The sequence below is a fragment of the Pogonomyrmex barbatus genome, unplaced genomic scaffold (assembly GCF_055798465.1).
Source record: "Pogonomyrmex barbatus isolate J1 unplaced genomic scaffold, ASM5579846v1 scaffold17, whole genome shotgun sequence".
NCBI classification, from domain to species: Eukaryota; Metazoa; Arthropoda; class Insecta; order Hymenoptera; family Formicidae; genus Pogonomyrmex; species Pogonomyrmex barbatus.
The window spans coordinates 1,484,484-1,500,813 of record NW_028297113.1 but is presented as its reverse complement, the minus strand read 5'-3'; the positions used below and the strand labels follow the sequence as shown (position 1 = coordinate 1,500,813).

Here is a 16,330-nt window from a genome sequence, read left to right as displayed (position 1 = left end):
TATATATATATAATATATAATATATACATTCTTCATCTACAATTTGTTGACATAGCATGGACTCGCACCACATCCATTTCATGATTTTATCGGCAGTGTCGCAAAATAGATGTGACTTGTAGTTCCACGGGTTCTCAATTATAGATATTGATGGCGGTAGTGCACGGCGATTTCTACGGTGTCACGAAAAAGGCCGGGGTGGTCGGTCTCAGATTCCTCTCTCGTCAGACTATAAAGATTTTTGAATGAAGAAAGACGATTGATATGATAGAAATGAAAGTCGGAAACACAAGTCCCAAGATATATGACTAGGTAAATACGTCGCGTTCTCGGAGAGATTTAAATAGCAAAAGGATTCTACTACTTGTCAATCTTGAACTGTCAACGAGTTATTTCGGTGCGGAATATGATATCGGCGATGGAGCATCCTGGCGTCGATGGTGAAGAGTAACTTTGCACAGATACGGGATATTTACCTTCTGAGAGGGATAAAAAGATTAGGAGGCAAACTGAGATCCGAGGTGTCTCCGGAGGTGACGAGAAATGGAAATCATCGCGTTGTTGGTGTTGCTTGTCGCGGAATTGGCTCTCGGGGATATGATTAATAGCGTGTTTAGTCGCATGGACCCCTGCACCAGTTTGTGCGAGAAGACACCTATTGGTTTTCCAAATGTACATGTTAGCTTCATGCATTGCTGAATTCTATGTTGACATATATACATTTATTCACATCATATTTTTGGGTTGATTCACAAATAAGGTCTGTTGAAAAATGATTACTGAATTGCTTCTTCTAAGAAATCAGTATTATACATGATATCTGATCATTTTATTCAGTGCAAGTGGTTAAGAGAATATCATTTAGAAATCAGTATTAAGCAATTAGCCTTTATCAATCTCAACAATGTGCTTTTTGCTATGATGTCTGAACATATACAGCTAGATAAACTGAAAAAAATTCTAGGGCTTCTCTGTGATCAGTTTTATCTTACCATTCTTTCCAGATTATTAGCTTTCTATCTGTTTAGATAACTCTAAAATTTATTAAATGGAAAAAAATTTTATACTCGTTTCATAGGAAATATAAAACATTTTTCAGTCATGGTCGAATCTTGATATTTAATATTACTTTTTAAATTATTACATAAATTATTATATAAATAATTATTATATAAATAAGCTTTGCTACTGCCATCAACTATGTACTGTTATTTTTTAACAGACAAGCATACAACAAGAGTCTGCCAAAGTCTTTATCCGTTTGATTACTGATGTAGCATGAAAAGATTTTCATAATGAAATCGATAAATTGTAAAGAAATTTCTTTACACCAAAGTCTCCAAAATTCTGAGGAATTAACAAATTACTATCTAAATGAAAACAAATTATACTTAATAAAGAAATATAAAATATTAAAATTTATTATAATGTTTTTAAATATAAAAATTTAGTTTGTTAAATGAAATTTATTTCTGAATCAACCTAATACATATATACATGTACATATATTTTCATTTTTGCATCTTACGTTTGTTTATATTAACCATTTCATTTTTAGAGTACGTATGTAAAGTCCTGCTGCCAGCGAGGCTGCAGGTTCTTCAATCTAGTCGACCTGCGTTATGGATGGGAACAAAACAATTTAAATGGCACTAGGAGCGCCTGCGAGGCTTGTATGTAATGACAGTAATTATGTTTTACTTTTAACGTATTGAAACGTTTGGTTCGTGATTTTTAAAAATATTTGTTGACCTTAAAACATATTTTCATTACGTTCGTACGTCCAGAAGAATTTCTATCCTTATTACAATATTTTTATCCTGGTTTATAAAATCCATGTTTTCCTGCATTATTTAATTGTAATTCAAGTTTTTCACAATGTAATGTAGTTCTTTTATTATTTGTGACAGCGTGTATCGAGGCTTATGCGGATCCGAATGACCGCTATGCCTGTAGCACTGGCTGTAATTTCATGGCTAAGCAACGAATATCAGACCTATTGTCTCTATTCTCTATCGCCATATGCATGGAGGAAGGTATAGACTCGAATGTTTTACCAATGTCACTCGACATGCCGGAGAATGATATATTAACCGATCCCGGATTACGCAAGGAACTGCTTCCTCGGTGGTGGGACTCCGATGGCTTTAAACTACCGCAAACCTATGTTAAAACCATACCAACGGACGCCAGGGTAAGCCCGTAATACTTTTTACGATTAACACTGTATATATGGAATCATATATTTTATAATTGATAAACTTATAGAGTATGGATTACACTCTGTCCTCCGATTATTCTGGAGAGACTAAACATTCGGCGTCCACGTCCAAATACGAATCGTTTCAACGCGAGATGGAACGGGTGAAATCAGAGGATATCTTTACTTTATCTGCGTTGTTTGACACACGATTTTATGTGGTTTTCATTCTCGTCATAATGATCGCAACGGCAGTTTATCTCGTATATATTGATTCTGTATTGTATATATTTATGGATATTTTGGATATGCCTCACAGAGATTATGACAGTCCGTCCGATCTTTCATTATTCATACCGGACGAAGCGGTAATGTACAAAGTACCGCCACCTAAATATGACGAATCGTCCTGTCGTTCGAACGTTTAAGTCACGACATTTCGATGAAAATTTAACACGAAGTGTAATTGCATCGCGTTTCAAAAATTGCATAAGCATAATGTAACAGTGCAATATTAATTACTTTTAATTTTGTTGAGATACCTCTTGAGTTTATTCTTAATTGTAATTTTAAACATTTGTATTGCATTTACATAATCCCATAGCAATAATATTTTTCTTTTTCTAAAATAATTGATGATAAAATATTTATGCACGTGCGCATTTAGTATTCTTAATAATATATAATGTGAGATAACAATTGTGAGGTAATAGCGTAAAAGAGACAAGCTTATTCGGCAATGTAATATTTCCGAATCAAACCGCGCTGTATAAAATGTCGAGCTTTTCGAGAAATTTTATGTTGATAATTATATTACAGACTGATAATTTTTGAAGTGTATATATAACGAAGGGGATACAAGCTTTTAATATCAAAAATTACGAAGCCTTTGCGTCTTTTCTGAATGCAGTTGCATAATTTGTATATATTTAAACCGATGTAAATTATTATACAACGAACAAGTTCAAATTCGCAGAAAAATTAGACGTGAAACTTTTCTGATGATAATATAAGTATATGGTCAAAATATTTGATTTGATCGTTCTTGATTTGCGATTCGGCAAATCATTATCTAAAAGTGATCAAGAATGATGATAGTACAACATACAAAATCCTAGAGATAGCTAAAAAGTTTGTATACATTATGATGTATTGAATTATATATTTAAATCTGTTTATAGGGGAAACCTTACGTATGTATAAATATTTTGTATTATGTAATTTGTTCTGTCAATATTTGTTTTTCTTCATAAAAGGAAAAGAAAGGAAATTCGAAACTCTAGTCGAATATTTTCCAATTAGGCGTTTCTGCTGAATATATTTGAATTGCATTTGCGATTTCTTCGACACATTGTTTTTTACCGCTTGACACGTTTATCGCGTAGCATTGACGTTAAAATATATTCGCAAATATATATTGTAAATTATGATTAGTTATCTTTATGAATTATATATACAAGTATACAATTACACATTGGACATATATATATTTTATATATACACGCATTTCGCACGAATCTTTTCAAGATTTTGATAAAATATATGTATATGTTAGTCAAAATTTTTGTTTTTAGTGTATGAATTGTAAGCTAAGATACCGTCATATATATCATGTATCGATAACATCTCAATTTTAACAATGGATTATACACGATTGACGTTTATTTTTTATTTTATAAGATGAAAAAATATTGCAATATTAATGTACATCACATTTGTATTTAATAATGTTAATTTGTTAAAACACTTTCGTCATAACTTCTTTTGTTATGTACTTTTGTAGAGCAAAAATTGTCTTTTATTCATAGGTGGAAGAATAACGATATAACTTTTCTTTTTATAGTTTATATGAAATATGTATGAAGAGATGTATCTCTTGTACGGAAAGTGATTTCGATAGTAATGTGATGCAAATTTGAAAGTTCCGATCTAAATTAGATTTATATCTAATTTTGGAATGTACATTGTATAAGAGTTCAAGTTCCTGTTTGTAAGACTTATATATCCTTAAATTAAGTCTCATTGTTACCGAATATAGAAAGTAAGATTTTGCGTATTTCCCTTTAATGCAATTTGTTGAAAGTAACTAGAGTATTCCTGTGTGTGTGCGTGCATCTCGAGCGATTGATGCTTTCTCTTGGGGAAGGATGTTATTATTACGATATATTATAAATATCAAAATATTTATTGCGTAATAGAAAAGTACATGTAAAACCAAAGTATTGTTTTCCTTAATTGATAGTATCTTAATCTACGTTCTACAAATAAATGTCATTCCTATATGTAAAACTGGAAAATAAAATACGTGACGCAAAATTGTGTAAAATCAGTCGGCGATTTCTTTTTCTTCATTTGACATGTTTCTTTTTTTATCAAAACGAACAGCGTGCAAAATTCTGGGCACAGACTTAAATTTAACATTAACAAACAACAATTGGCAGATATACATAGAAAGTATCCGCACAGTTTTATAAAATACTGCGTATGAAAAAGGCGGAAAATATGTACATCGAGTGTAATTGTTAATGTACATATGTGTACGGATCAGTACAAGTTTTGGCTTGCGACAGATTATTCGCGCAAGAGATCTTTAGCGATATATCTCTTGTATCTTATTTGTACAACATGTTTTGAAGCCGAGTCATGTCAGCTTAAGCTATAAAAAGGCTTAATTTGTACAAATCACATGCATAATGTTGCAAGGATTGATCTCATTCAAGTTATTTATATTATTGCCAATAGAGTTTAATCCTTTCCGCATTTTTGTAGAAAAAATGTTGCATCTTCAACGCGGGACTCAACAGTAACCAAGCCCGCTTCACGCATTCAATAGTTTTATCATTAAAGAGCACATTTGTGAGAAATATTGTGTTCGTAAAGATCTTTAGAGTAACATATCTCATATATACAATGTGAAGATTGTATATTTTTACAAACTAGGATTGTTTCGCACAATCATAACCTAAAAGATTTAATTTCCGAAGAATAAATTAAATCTTGTAGATTCAAAAGTGCATAACATAATACCAATTTCATTCGTTTGTATTATTGCCAATACAATTCAGGATCATCCCTACGGAACTGAAGCTTCAAAACATGTCGATATATCTTCAAGGCAGGACCTAACAACAAATTGAGTCCACACAAAACGTCTTTTCGGCTCATCATTAGAAGCGCGTGTCCGTCTATTTCCTGAAACGCAAACGCAAATTGCTTAGTAGTAAAGAGCAATAAATGCGCAACAAACGCGGTACATTAAAACAATTATGCAAAATATTTTATCCACCTAGTAGATTAAGCTCTCACCTGCTGTCTGAAGACTTCGGCTTCCTTGGGAAATAGTCGAGCAAAATATTGATACACTTGATCCGGAGTCCAAGTTTTCGCGTCAGGAATATTCAGATCAATAGGTCCTTTGGGACCATCATCTTCCATTTGATCGGAAGAACCCCTGGTTGGAGAGACTTGTGGACTCAGAACTGGTGGTAAAATAGTTGTACTGGACGGGCTATCTGGTCTGTCTGGTTTATCTGGCTTTTCTGATTTATCTGGCCTATCTGGCCTATCTGGCTTGTCCGGTCTGCTCGTTCCGTTGATCGAGTGAGTGTTTTGACTGTCACTTGTTTTGCATTGCTGTTTTTGCGTACATTCGTTGCAATACCATTTCGAATTCGACTTTATCGTGATACGAGACGTGAGACAGAAATAGTGATAGGCATCATCGCAACTATAACAAGTCACCAGCGGACCCTAGATTAAAGAAATCGAAAATAATTACAGAATATTAACAGAATAAAAACGTGACGCGCACGGAATACGCGAAATGGAATAAAGAGTTATGTAAACTTACAGCGTCAGAAGTTTCACAACACACTGTACAAGTCTTACAACGTTCGCATTGCCAATTGCTATTGGCTTTTTGAATTATTTCCTCCGGATTATAGATACAACTCGGATGTGCTGCAAATGATGATAATGCGTATAATATATATATATATGTATAAAATCGATAAGAAATTAAAAACAATCACGATTAATTTGATTAGTCTATATTCAAAAATTACCTCGTACTGTGCAGTCTCTACAAGCGACAAGAACCTCTTGTTTCTCTTTGGCACAGAGGCTGCACTGTCTGCAGGGTCCATCCTTGACAGTTGCCTTGACAGAATCTTGAGAGTCTTGTATTAAGGAGTTTTTGTGACCTGGTCTACCTCGTTTACGCTTCACTAGATTGTTGTCCGAAGGATCAAATACTTTCCTGGCTCTCTGAAATGTACAAAAATAAATATGTTGAGATGATTCATTAACTTTCGTCAACTGGTCACTTTAGACCAGTCATTATCATATTTTTTAAATTAATTAATAATTCCCATTTATTTTCTACTTTTTTGAAAATATTATTATTAATTTAATATTATTATTAATTTTGAAAATAAATTGCCTTTTCATACAAATTGATTGCTTCACGAGTCTGTATATAAAACTTTAGAAAACTATAATGAATCATTTAGAAGTAAATACTTTAAGAGATATTATGTTTTGTACTTTATGACAAAATATACAAACATATCAAAGTGGAATCACATCCTGCCTATCAGAAATACCTTTCAAAATATTTACAATATTCTATAAATACAGCGATAAAATATATTACCTTTCTTCGCGCACTACGAAATCCACTGGTATTCACATTAGGTGGCGTAGGAGACGTGTTCGTCGACGAACTCCTACCAGCATCCTCGTCCTCGCGATCCTCGCTAGACCGCCGGCCAGTTTCCTCACGCTTTTCCCGCTCCTCCTTACCTCCGGCTTGTTGATAATCTTCAAACTTAATCTCGATATCCATACGATCATCCGTTCTCGCGAACAGACGCTGTTTGCGCTCGGCCTTGGCGGATCTTTTAAGGTTAGTCGTTGTCTTTTGGGCATCGTTGCTTTTGGGTTCCTCTTTGAGGACACTGTTCTCGATGGATATTGACGTCGATACTGTTACCTCCAGGGAATCACGTTCCCGTTGGCCATTATTACTATTACCGCTACCCCTGCCTTCACCGCCTCCGCCGTCGCCGTCGTCAACTCCTCCGCCGTTGCGTGTCACCTCGACGGTCGACGGCGATGCGCTGCCACCGCTGCCACGTTCGGCGTTTTTCTTGTTGTCGGTAATCTCGTAGCATTCTCCCTTTTTGATAGAATTTTGCTGCTGCTGCTGCTGTTGCAACTGCTGATCCAGTTTCGGACTATTGCTGGCCTGTCGCGAGGACGATCGCGATGTGTTCGATATGGTATCGTTATCCGTAAGGTTATCCGTTTCGTTGAACTCATACAATTCTGCTGCCGTAGATGTTGCTACCGCTGCTGCCGTCTTGGTTGCCTTGGCCGCCGTCGTTAAACCGTTGGTACCATTACTGATGGTGCCGTTGCTGGCGGTTTCCTTACCGACACGCCGCTGCGTCGCGTTGCCGTTCTCCAGGGCGCAGGCGACCGCCGCCGCGGAGGAGGAGGACGGCTGCGAACCGCCGCCGCCGCCGCCGCCGCCGCCGCCGCCGCGTCGCGACGGTGTCGCCGCATCCGTTGTCATGTCGGACGTCGCCACCAGCGAATAATTGCCGTTGGACAAGCGCGCGAGATTGCCGCTCGCGACCTCCCGGCCGAGAAACTCCTCGACTACGCGACGCGACGTCGGGCTCGACACGCCGTCGAGCAGCTGCTCGATCAGGCGATATGCGGGGACGCCCTGGTCCAGATAGTCGGGCTCCTCGACCACGAGCTCGGCGACCGCGCTCGACACCATGCCCGAATTGAGTTTCTCTTTGAGGAAACCCTCCGGTCGATTCTTGAAGAGCTGCAGTCGCGACCATTTCTTCGCGTTCCGGTAACTCGTGTTACCCTTGTAGTCGACTTGGATCACCTTCTCGACCTCGATCAGCCGATGAAGATCGGCGATCGTGTCGCGCGCATCTACCGCATAGTTTCGGAGCAGATAATTACAAATGCGATCAGCATCTGGACGCGCTTTACGTCGCCGAAGCTGATCGATCGCCTCCAGGATGTGTTCCTCGTGCATTATCCGCTGTGCCGCCTGCACCGAGTGCTGCTGCATCTTCGTCATTCGTATCGATATATGCGCGGGGCGCGACTCTGTATCTTTTTATCTCTCTCTCTTCCGTCTCTCCTCTCACAATTCGGCCGGCCGCCGTTAACCGCACTCCTTGACGATACTCGCCTCGCTACCGGGGGGATGACGACGATCACGTTTGGGATCCACACGAGGGACTGACAATTCACCAAGGCTCTCCGGTATCCTTCGGAAACGAAACGCAGATTTATGCTTTTGGAAAACAACGCGCGCGATGACGCGCGGTGACGATCGGTGACGATCCACGCGCGCCGGAACGCGTTTCCGCGTGATCCTCTCGTTCGGCGTGAACGCGCGCGCGCGCGCGCGCGCTCCGATTTCGGCGTGTCTCGCGTGTGCGTGCGCCGGCCGCCGTCGCCGCCACCACCGTCACCGTCACCGTCACCGTTACTGTCACCGTCGCACGTCGTCCGTCCGTCCGTCCGTCCGTCCGTCCGTCCGTCTGTCTGTCTGTCTATCCGTATATCGTATCGTACCGTACCGCACCGCACCGCACCGTAACGCAATTCTACGCACCGCACCTATCGTGCCGCAGCCGCACTCCGATGCCGATACCAAATTTAAATTCTACGTCACGAGATCCGTGCGTGGTCCCGACAAGTCTTCTACTTCCGATATCGTTTGGGGAAACGCTTCCCTCCTCCCGTCCCGGCACGCGGAAACGTTGAAATCTTCGGCGTTTCGGCCGTTCCGTCGCGCTTCCTCCCGTGTCACGTCGCGGGACCGCGCGGATCCACTCTCGTCCTCCTTCCGTCTCTCTCGCTCCTGCTCCCCGTTGCACTGACGAGCGCGCTCTATCGAGCTCTCGCTCTCCGGCACGGCGCGGCGCGGCGTGGTGCGCGCGCTATCACGCCGCCGTGGCCGTGGCCGCCGATAAATCCGATCCTCGTGTCCGCACCCGACGCGCGTTCATCCGGGATTACGAGCGGGATACTGGTGAAAGTAAAACGCGTCAAGAAGAAACGTCACGGAAACGCGCAACCGTCGCGCGATCGCGCGAATGATCGAGGGAAGCGCCAGTCGATCGCGCGAATTATGGCGTCGTACCCGTGAAACGCGCCAAATGTCTCTTACACCGAAGCGACCCCTTCAATTAGACGCGCGCTCCTCCGCGATCCGTCGCTGAACAACGATGAACAACGGCAGCGACGACGATGACGACGATGACGACAACGACGGCAACGATGACGAACGACGGACGTATCGCATTGCGTCGCGCCGATCATTCGGTATCTCTATCGCCCATTGTGAAGCGGCAGGCCGCACCACGCTTCCGAGAAAAGTTTTTGAATCTGAGTCACCCGCGCGCTCTTCTTATCGCTCCCTCGAATCTGTCCCGCCGCACGCGTGGCGCTCCGACGAACGCTGGGAGAAAAGGAAAGGAAAAAAAAACTCGGGAGAGGAGCAGAGCGAGCGCGAGGTGCACCGCGAGAACACGCGCGCGCGTGATAATCTCTCGCCGGCGTGGCGCGGCGTGGCGCGGATCGAACATCGAACTGCGGAGCGCGATGCGCGTTTCACACCCTCCGCGCGCGCGACCGCTCGTTCGCTCGCTCGCCCGTTCATGGACGGACGTCGGTCCGAAAAACGAGTCCGGTGTCCCCCCCGATCCCCATCGAGCTCGAACGAAAAGCCGAGTACGTCGCGCGAAACTCCCGGTGCGCCGCGCCTAGACCGACCAATCGCGGACGTCCGATTTGGTCGCCGGTGCGACGAGATGGGATGGCACGGCACGGCACGACACGGTGCGGTGCGGTGCGGTGCGTCACGCTCCGCACCGGTCCGGACCGGGCCGATCGGAGCGAATCTCGTGCTCGTAAACAATGGCCATACGATGCCGCCGGTGGTAACGTAACCCGCTGGCCGTCGTCCCGAATCGCCCTTGCCAGGAGGACGCGCGAGTTCGCGCGCACCCGATCGAGAACCGATCACCCGAGACGACGAGCTTCTCCTCGCGAGATGACACGTGAGAGGGAGTGAGAAAGCGTACTCTCGGGGACACCTTTTTTTTTTCACGCGCGCCGGGGGAAGTACGCGCCTGTACTTACCTGCGTGCCGAAAAGCGCGTAACAAATGCGCACCACCGTGCCACTCGGTCCGCAACACCTCCGGCGGCGAGCAGAGAAACGCGGAATAACGCGGACGAGACGCGTCGCGAAACTAGGACTTTACGCGCGCGATTAACAAATGACGGTGTTGGAAAGGTCGCGCGGCGCGGAAGAAACGAGCTGGAGGATATGGCACCAGGAAAAAGAGCCACCCTAACCTCCAACGAACCTCGCACGGCCGCGACGACTGTGCGAATACCAGCGTGAATACGTCGGCAGCCGCCGCCGCGGCGGTGGCAGCGGCGGCGGTCACAACGGCGGCGGCGCGTCGCCGAACGATGCCACTGTGTGCGTACGCACACGCGATCACGCTACACCTGTGTGCGTGCGTGAATGCGTATAGCCGGCGCAATTCTCTTTCTCTCAGCTGCTCTTGGCCGGCTGTCTTCCCGGCTCGCGGGCGCGTTTATTTTCAATCGGATCTCGGCGTTGCCGATTCAATGCTGGCGACGTACGCGTTCCAATGAAACTGGAATCCGGTGTCGACGTGTATGCACGCACGCACGCACGCACGGACGAATGGATGGATGGATGGATGGATGGATGGATAGGTGCGGTGCGGCAGCGGCGGTGCTTTTTTCCCGTCCGCAGCCTCGTGCTTCGTTCGCGCTGATCGGGCGAGGAAACGCGCGGAAACGCGGCGCGACCGAATTCTATCGGAGCAGCGGGAGGATGGACGCACACGTTCGCCAAAGTTGGCGAACTTGTGGGAACATATCCCGTCTTCGTCCTTTTTTACGTGCCATCCGGCGTCGTCGTCGTCGTCGTCTGCTGATCCTTTACATGCATGTCGTCTGCTTTTGCGCGCGCGTTTGTCGTCTGCTCCGCGTTATCCCCGTTGCCGTCGTTCCTCTTTCACGATGCGACGCGACGAGGTCACATCCGCCCTTAATCCGCGAGAAAAGTAACGCGCTCGCGCTTTTGATATGAGGAATGATCTCGGGTGGCCTCTACCGCGATATTCGGGACCAGTGATCGTTGCGCGCGTGCTTTCTTTCTCTTTCTCTCTCTTTCTTTTTCCCTCAGCGCCGAGAGAAAACGGCGCGCTTAACCCAGTCGCGGGCCTAATCGAAATAATTCCGATACATACCTGCGGAAAGTACGATGTGGAATTCGATGGATGTTCGCGTCTCGTACGTTGATCGCTGCGGGATTATTCGCGCGCAGTCCGATGGACGCGCGTTGCCGTCTGCATCGACTTCGACCGAAAACAAACGGAGCGCACGCCGATCGCGACTGAACGCGATATGGACGAACCGCCAAGATGGCACGCAACGCGCAGTTTTCACACCGGCGGCAGGGCCGACGCCGGTCGGCCCAGATGCCCGGCACCTTAGGCTGATATTTCATGTGTCGTATAACGAAAGTTTCCGAAAGCATAAATTGATTATAAGCTTTATGTCTACGAGACTAGAAATGAAGAATGCTCAATTCAAGATCTCGTACGAATGAAAAATTGCTCAATCGTATTGGTTCATTAGCCGAATTATTCAAATGCAATTGGTCAATTCTTTTTTCAGACGAGATTTCAGGCCGATTTCTCATGAAGGTAAGGTTAGGATGATGAAGATTTCAAAACCTCCACAAATTTTTTATTGTATATCCAATCCACTTTTTCGAAAAATTTGCTTAGCACGTGAAATATTAGCCTAAGATGTTATCACTGTGCAGGCGGATTCACATGGAAGTCGGAAAAATTAAGACGCGTGTTTAGATTTTAATTAAAGATTTTATTTTTTAATTAAAAATTTTAATTAAAAAGTCCTAAACTAATCGTATTTTTTCGATTACAATTTGAAATGATCCAAGATTGATTAAATAATGTATATTATGAACTCAAAGTCGATTGAAAATGTGTAAAGAAAATAAATGTATACAATGTTATAATAATTTAAAATCTTCAGTCGAAAACATGATTGATTAAAACGGAGAAAAATGTCTGATTAAAGTTTCGATTAAGTTGATTATATGCAATCAACAGATTTTTTGCTCACGTTGAAATTTTCAATTTTTTCTTGATCAGATTTTCCATATGAAATTTCAGCAATTCTATTTATTTGTTGTAGAGTGTATTTCAATTATGTTTCCATTGAAGCTAAATGTATCATTTTATAGGAAGAATAGAAAAAATAGTAAAAATAAAACTAAACTGTAAATATTGTAACATTGTAATATACAGAGTTATTCATCTGTTTGCCATTGAATCTGTTATATCTTTGTGTTATAACCAAATCTGTTTTATAAATGAAAATAATTGCGTATTTTACATATTAATTATAATTAACGATGTCAATCAAGAGATCGACAGAGTATAAACGAAAAGATTAATTCTGATGTAATCGATGACGTTGAACGTTGCTAATAGAAGTTTTATTGCAATCGCCTTTAGGCATCTATTTTTTTTTAATCATTCTAAATTATATTAGAAATAAAAAATAAAACTTGGAAAAAAGATAAATCTTTAAAATTCAATTTTCTTGAAATTACTTTTCTAGAATCTTTTTCGCGGAAAAAAATTTTTTAGAGATGGCACCCGTAAGTTGCATCTCACGATACAACATTGTTCTTATTCGCAGCGCCACTTCCGCTTTCAGTCGAGGCAACATGTGATCGGCACTGCGCGCGCAGATATCACATGCGTGATGAAAATAGTGGGGATAACGCACGCGCAATAAATCCATCTGGTCTTTCGAACTTAAATTTTAAATTTTGCTGGATCAATGCCTTTCTTATATCACGCATAAAAGAAACATTTAATAAACTATTTTATTATTAAATAAAGCGTTTTCGATTTGTGTCATTTTCATTTACTACTTTCCCTTCGCCACTCCTCTCTTCCAATATCTAATATATTAAAGAGTAAAAAGAGATAAAGATTTTAAAACATATTAAAATTTTCAAAATTATCAGAATTACGGCCCGATTCTTCAACTACAATCTTCATTTTTTTTTTTTTTAATTTCTGACTCTTTCACGAACTTGAGATCTCATTATTGCTTTTTTAAAAACAATCTTTGAATTGATTGCCAAATTGCGTAAAATTGATGATACACATTAACACAATGCTCTAATGAGATTACTACAGGATTCGTGAACGGTCGAATCACACATTTTCTCACTGCATATTTTATTATAAAACGTATAAATATATCACAAATGTAAAATAAAAAGGAAAGAAAATCGCATTCTTCATAACGATTTCTATACGAAGTAATCCTTCAGTGCATGATCGATATTACAAATTTCGATCTGTTTCTTCTTTTGTTTTTCTTTCTCACTCTAAGCGTAACTGTTTTCTTTTTCGGCAAAATCGCCAATACTGTGTCGCTTAATTTTGGAAATCTGCGCATAAATGAAATATGTTAGTTTGATAAGACGATATTTGTTTACGGATTACAAACGTACCAAGTTAAACGGTTTTACTTTCGCGGTGATTCTGTTAGTTTCCTTCAACGGACTTTGCTGTATTTTTCTGGCGATTTTTTTCTCGTGGATGGGAGAATATCGTTGGGAATTGCAGAAGCTCCTATTCAAACGCTGCGGAGATTGTGGTTGATGCATAGTAAACGATGAATTATGTTTCGGCGGCGTCGAGAATCTCGGAATGCCGGCGAATACGTCTATTTGCTGACGTTTGGGCGTTGTACACTTTTTCGGCGTTGGCAGCTTAGACATGTTTCTGAAATAAAATGAATTTGATTGTTCTGTAAATTTCTTCCCTTTCTTCTGCTCCTAATAAATAGGTTGAAACAAGATTTTCGATCATCATTTAGCTTGATCTCACCTTTTAGGTGATTTTTTAGGACTATTCTTTCGTTCATCGCTGCCGTTCATATTTACATACGCAGTCACCGGCGAGATATCGCAGGAAAGATTACGTTTTTTATTAGAAGTCGTCAACTGCGGCGTGCTCTTAGCATTTTGGCCATCTGGTGTTGACGAGGCCACTGGTTTGGATCTCGCAGACTTCTTAGGCATATAATAATTATTGCCTATCGAATTAGGGGTACTGCTGATTATTTTATTACCCGATGAAGTATTTTTGTCAAGTTTAGGTGGCGTAATAACTTGCTGGGATGACATCGTTTGTCTCCCGAGCGATGCTAGAGATTGCAATAAAAATTAGTAAATTAAAATATATTATTATTAATTAATAAAATGTTAAGTCTCAATTATTATAGTTATAAAAATTGAAATCAATTATCTTAATCACAAAATATGATTCCATTTAATAATTATTTGAAGATGTTAATTAGCCAAGATTTAAAAAAAATAACTTAATATCAGATTAATCATACCTTCTTTCTTTTGCATATTATCGACAGGATGCACTGCTTTCAAAGGACCCTTTTTATTGATCACATCCGATCTTTTCTTCAACTTATTTTTAACATCACTCATAGCAATGGATTTCTCCTTGTTATCAGGCCCTGTATTTTCGTTGGAATATATTTAACCATGTAATTTAATTATCTTTATAATATTTAATTAGCATTTCAAACAAATAATCATTTGTGATGCACGGCATATACATGAAATATAATTTACCCTTTCTTGTATTGTACGTTTCTGAAATTGGAGGTTTTTTATTTGGTAGATTACTAAATCCAGGATCGCTTGAGAAACGCTTCTGGCGATTCTCCAATTCGGATGTATCCCTATGTCTGCGTATTTGTGTACTCTTAGGCGATGACTCAATTACAGATCTGCTTCTTTTACCTGTCTTCTCGAATAATAGAAAATACAAGTAACATATAAGTAGTTGTAAAATTGCCGTAAAAGATATTTACTCACTTTAGATTTTGATTCCAAGTTTTGTCTGTGTGATGCTTTTAAAAGTGCGGATGTATGCGCATTACAATCAGACTCTGGAACTCTTATGGGTGTAGAATACTGTTGAATATTTTGCTCTTCAGAGTAACTTGTCTGCTCTTTATTTTCAATACTGTTATTTAGAGCGGTATTTAATGCCTTTCCTATATTTTTAAGCAACTGTATTGTCGTGTCGTCTTCAGCCTGACCGCTCAGTAATTTCTTGAGATTTATTAGCAATTGTACCGCCACGTTTTTATCCATCTGATTATCTTTTTCTATAATAGACTTATTAAGTTTTGTTATATCAGGTGAATTTGTGGTATTCGTATTATTTTCGCTATTATCTTTAGAGGATGAAGGTATAACTGATGAATTACCACTACTAATGGTATCTTGCGACGAATCTTTCAATTTGTTATCTGTATTTGGCAGCAATTTCTCATTATTACTAAATTTTTCTTTTAGCGATATTTTTTCATTTTCATTTTCTTCTTCGCTCTTATCTGTAATCGATTTTTCAGATCTTTCGACGCTTTCTGACGAGGGTGTTTTCTGAAGACTTTGTGTTTTATTTGATGTATTGAAACACGCTAGTAATAACTCCGTATTATTTTTATAATTAATATCCAAAATATTTTCCAGATTATCGAGTAATTTTTTAGCCTCTGAATTATTTTCTGTTTTAATTAATTTTCTAAGATCCGACAATAACGAAGTTACGGTTTGTTTTACAACAGGAACATCAGCAAATGGCGACTTTATTTCTTCTAGCAAATTCCTTTCCATGCTATCGATGCTTGAAGGAGATTGTTTCTCATCACTGTTATCAACATTTCTCACATCTGTTTTTGGTGAAACAGGTAAATCGATTAAATTATCTACTACAGGTTCATCTTCAAATGCTGGTAACAATTCTGACATCCACAGAGTATTATTTGAAATTAAATCATCATCCATACTAGCTGATAAAAAAAAGAAATACAATACAAACGTATTAAAAACTTACATTGATTTACTATAAATGTTATCTACTATAAATGTTATATAAAATACTTACATCCAGAGTCCGTT

General features: G+C 40.6%; 3 protein-coding genes across 9 annotated transcripts in view; 1 reads left to right on the top strand and 2 right to left on the bottom strand.

The window, feature by feature from the left end:
- The first annotated feature begins 167 nt into the window (after nucleotides 1–167).
- Nucleotides 168–4,529, top strand: LOC105431017 (uncharacterized). 2 transcript variants are annotated; one of them, XM_011644915.2, is made up of 4 exons: nucleotides 168–678; nucleotides 1,559–1,673; nucleotides 1,911–2,194; nucleotides 2,269–4,529. In XM_011644915.2, the coding sequence occupies exons 1-4, from the start codon at nucleotides 544–546 to the stop codon at nucleotides 2,626–2,628; spliced, it is 894 nt and encodes a 297-aa protein (XP_011643217.2). In that variant the 5' UTR covers nucleotides 168–543; the 3' UTR covers nucleotides 2,629–4,529. The 2 variants fall into 2 exon arrangements, with proteins under 2 accessions (XP_011643217.2, XP_011643218.2); XM_011644916.2 differs by having other exon boundaries at nucleotides 169–672.
- Nucleotides 4,367–11,694, bottom strand: Lint-O (L(3)mbt interactor in ovarian somatic cells). Of its 4 annotated transcripts, none has more exons than XM_089074262.1 (6): nucleotides 11,535–11,694; nucleotides 6,855–8,502; nucleotides 6,265–6,466; nucleotides 6,051–6,160; nucleotides 5,507–5,950; nucleotides 4,367–5,392 (listed from the first exon to the last, which is right to left on the bottom strand). In XM_089074262.1, the coding sequence occupies exons 2-6, from the start codon at nucleotides 8,307–8,309 to the stop codon at nucleotides 5,246–5,248; spliced, it is 2,358 nt and encodes a 785-aa protein (XP_088930388.1). In that variant the 5' UTR covers nucleotides 8,310–8,502; nucleotides 11,535–11,694; the 3' UTR covers nucleotides 4,367–5,245. The 4 variants fall into 4 exon arrangements, with proteins under 4 accessions (XP_088930388.1, XP_011643219.2, XP_088930390.1 ...); XM_011644917.3 differs by lacking the exon at nucleotides 11,535–11,694 and adding an exon at nucleotides 10,385–10,647; XM_089074264.1 differs by lacking the exon at nucleotides 11,535–11,694 and adding an exon at nucleotides 8,853–9,953.
- A 1,534-nt stretch (nucleotides 11,695–13,228) lies between these two features.
- The window catches only part of LOC105431019 (uncharacterized), a 4,966-nt gene continuing 1,864 nt past the window's right edge, over nucleotides 13,229–16,330 (bottom strand). Inside the window, exons 2-8 of one of the 3 annotated variants that reach the window (XM_011644920.2) lie at nucleotides 16,317–16,330; nucleotides 15,239–16,221; nucleotides 14,993–15,170; nucleotides 14,743–14,874; nucleotides 14,229–14,547; nucleotides 13,868–14,123; nucleotides 13,229–13,786 (exon numbers count right to left, since the gene is read on the bottom strand). The exon at nucleotides 16,317–16,330 is cut by the window's right edge and continues 77 nt beyond it. In XM_011644920.2, the coding sequence (XP_011643222.2) occupies nucleotides 13,724–13,786; nucleotides 13,868–14,123; nucleotides 14,229–14,547; nucleotides 14,743–14,874; nucleotides 14,993–15,170; nucleotides 15,239–16,221; nucleotides 16,317–16,330 (1,945 nt within the window). In that variant the 3' untranslated portion in view covers nucleotides 13,229–13,723. Of the gene's footprint in view, nucleotides 13,787–13,849; nucleotides 14,124–14,228; nucleotides 14,548–14,742; nucleotides 14,875–14,992; nucleotides 15,171–15,238; nucleotides 16,222–16,316 lie in introns of all 3 variants that reach the window. The other 2 variants (XM_011644918.2, XM_011644919.2) reach the window with 2 other exon arrangements.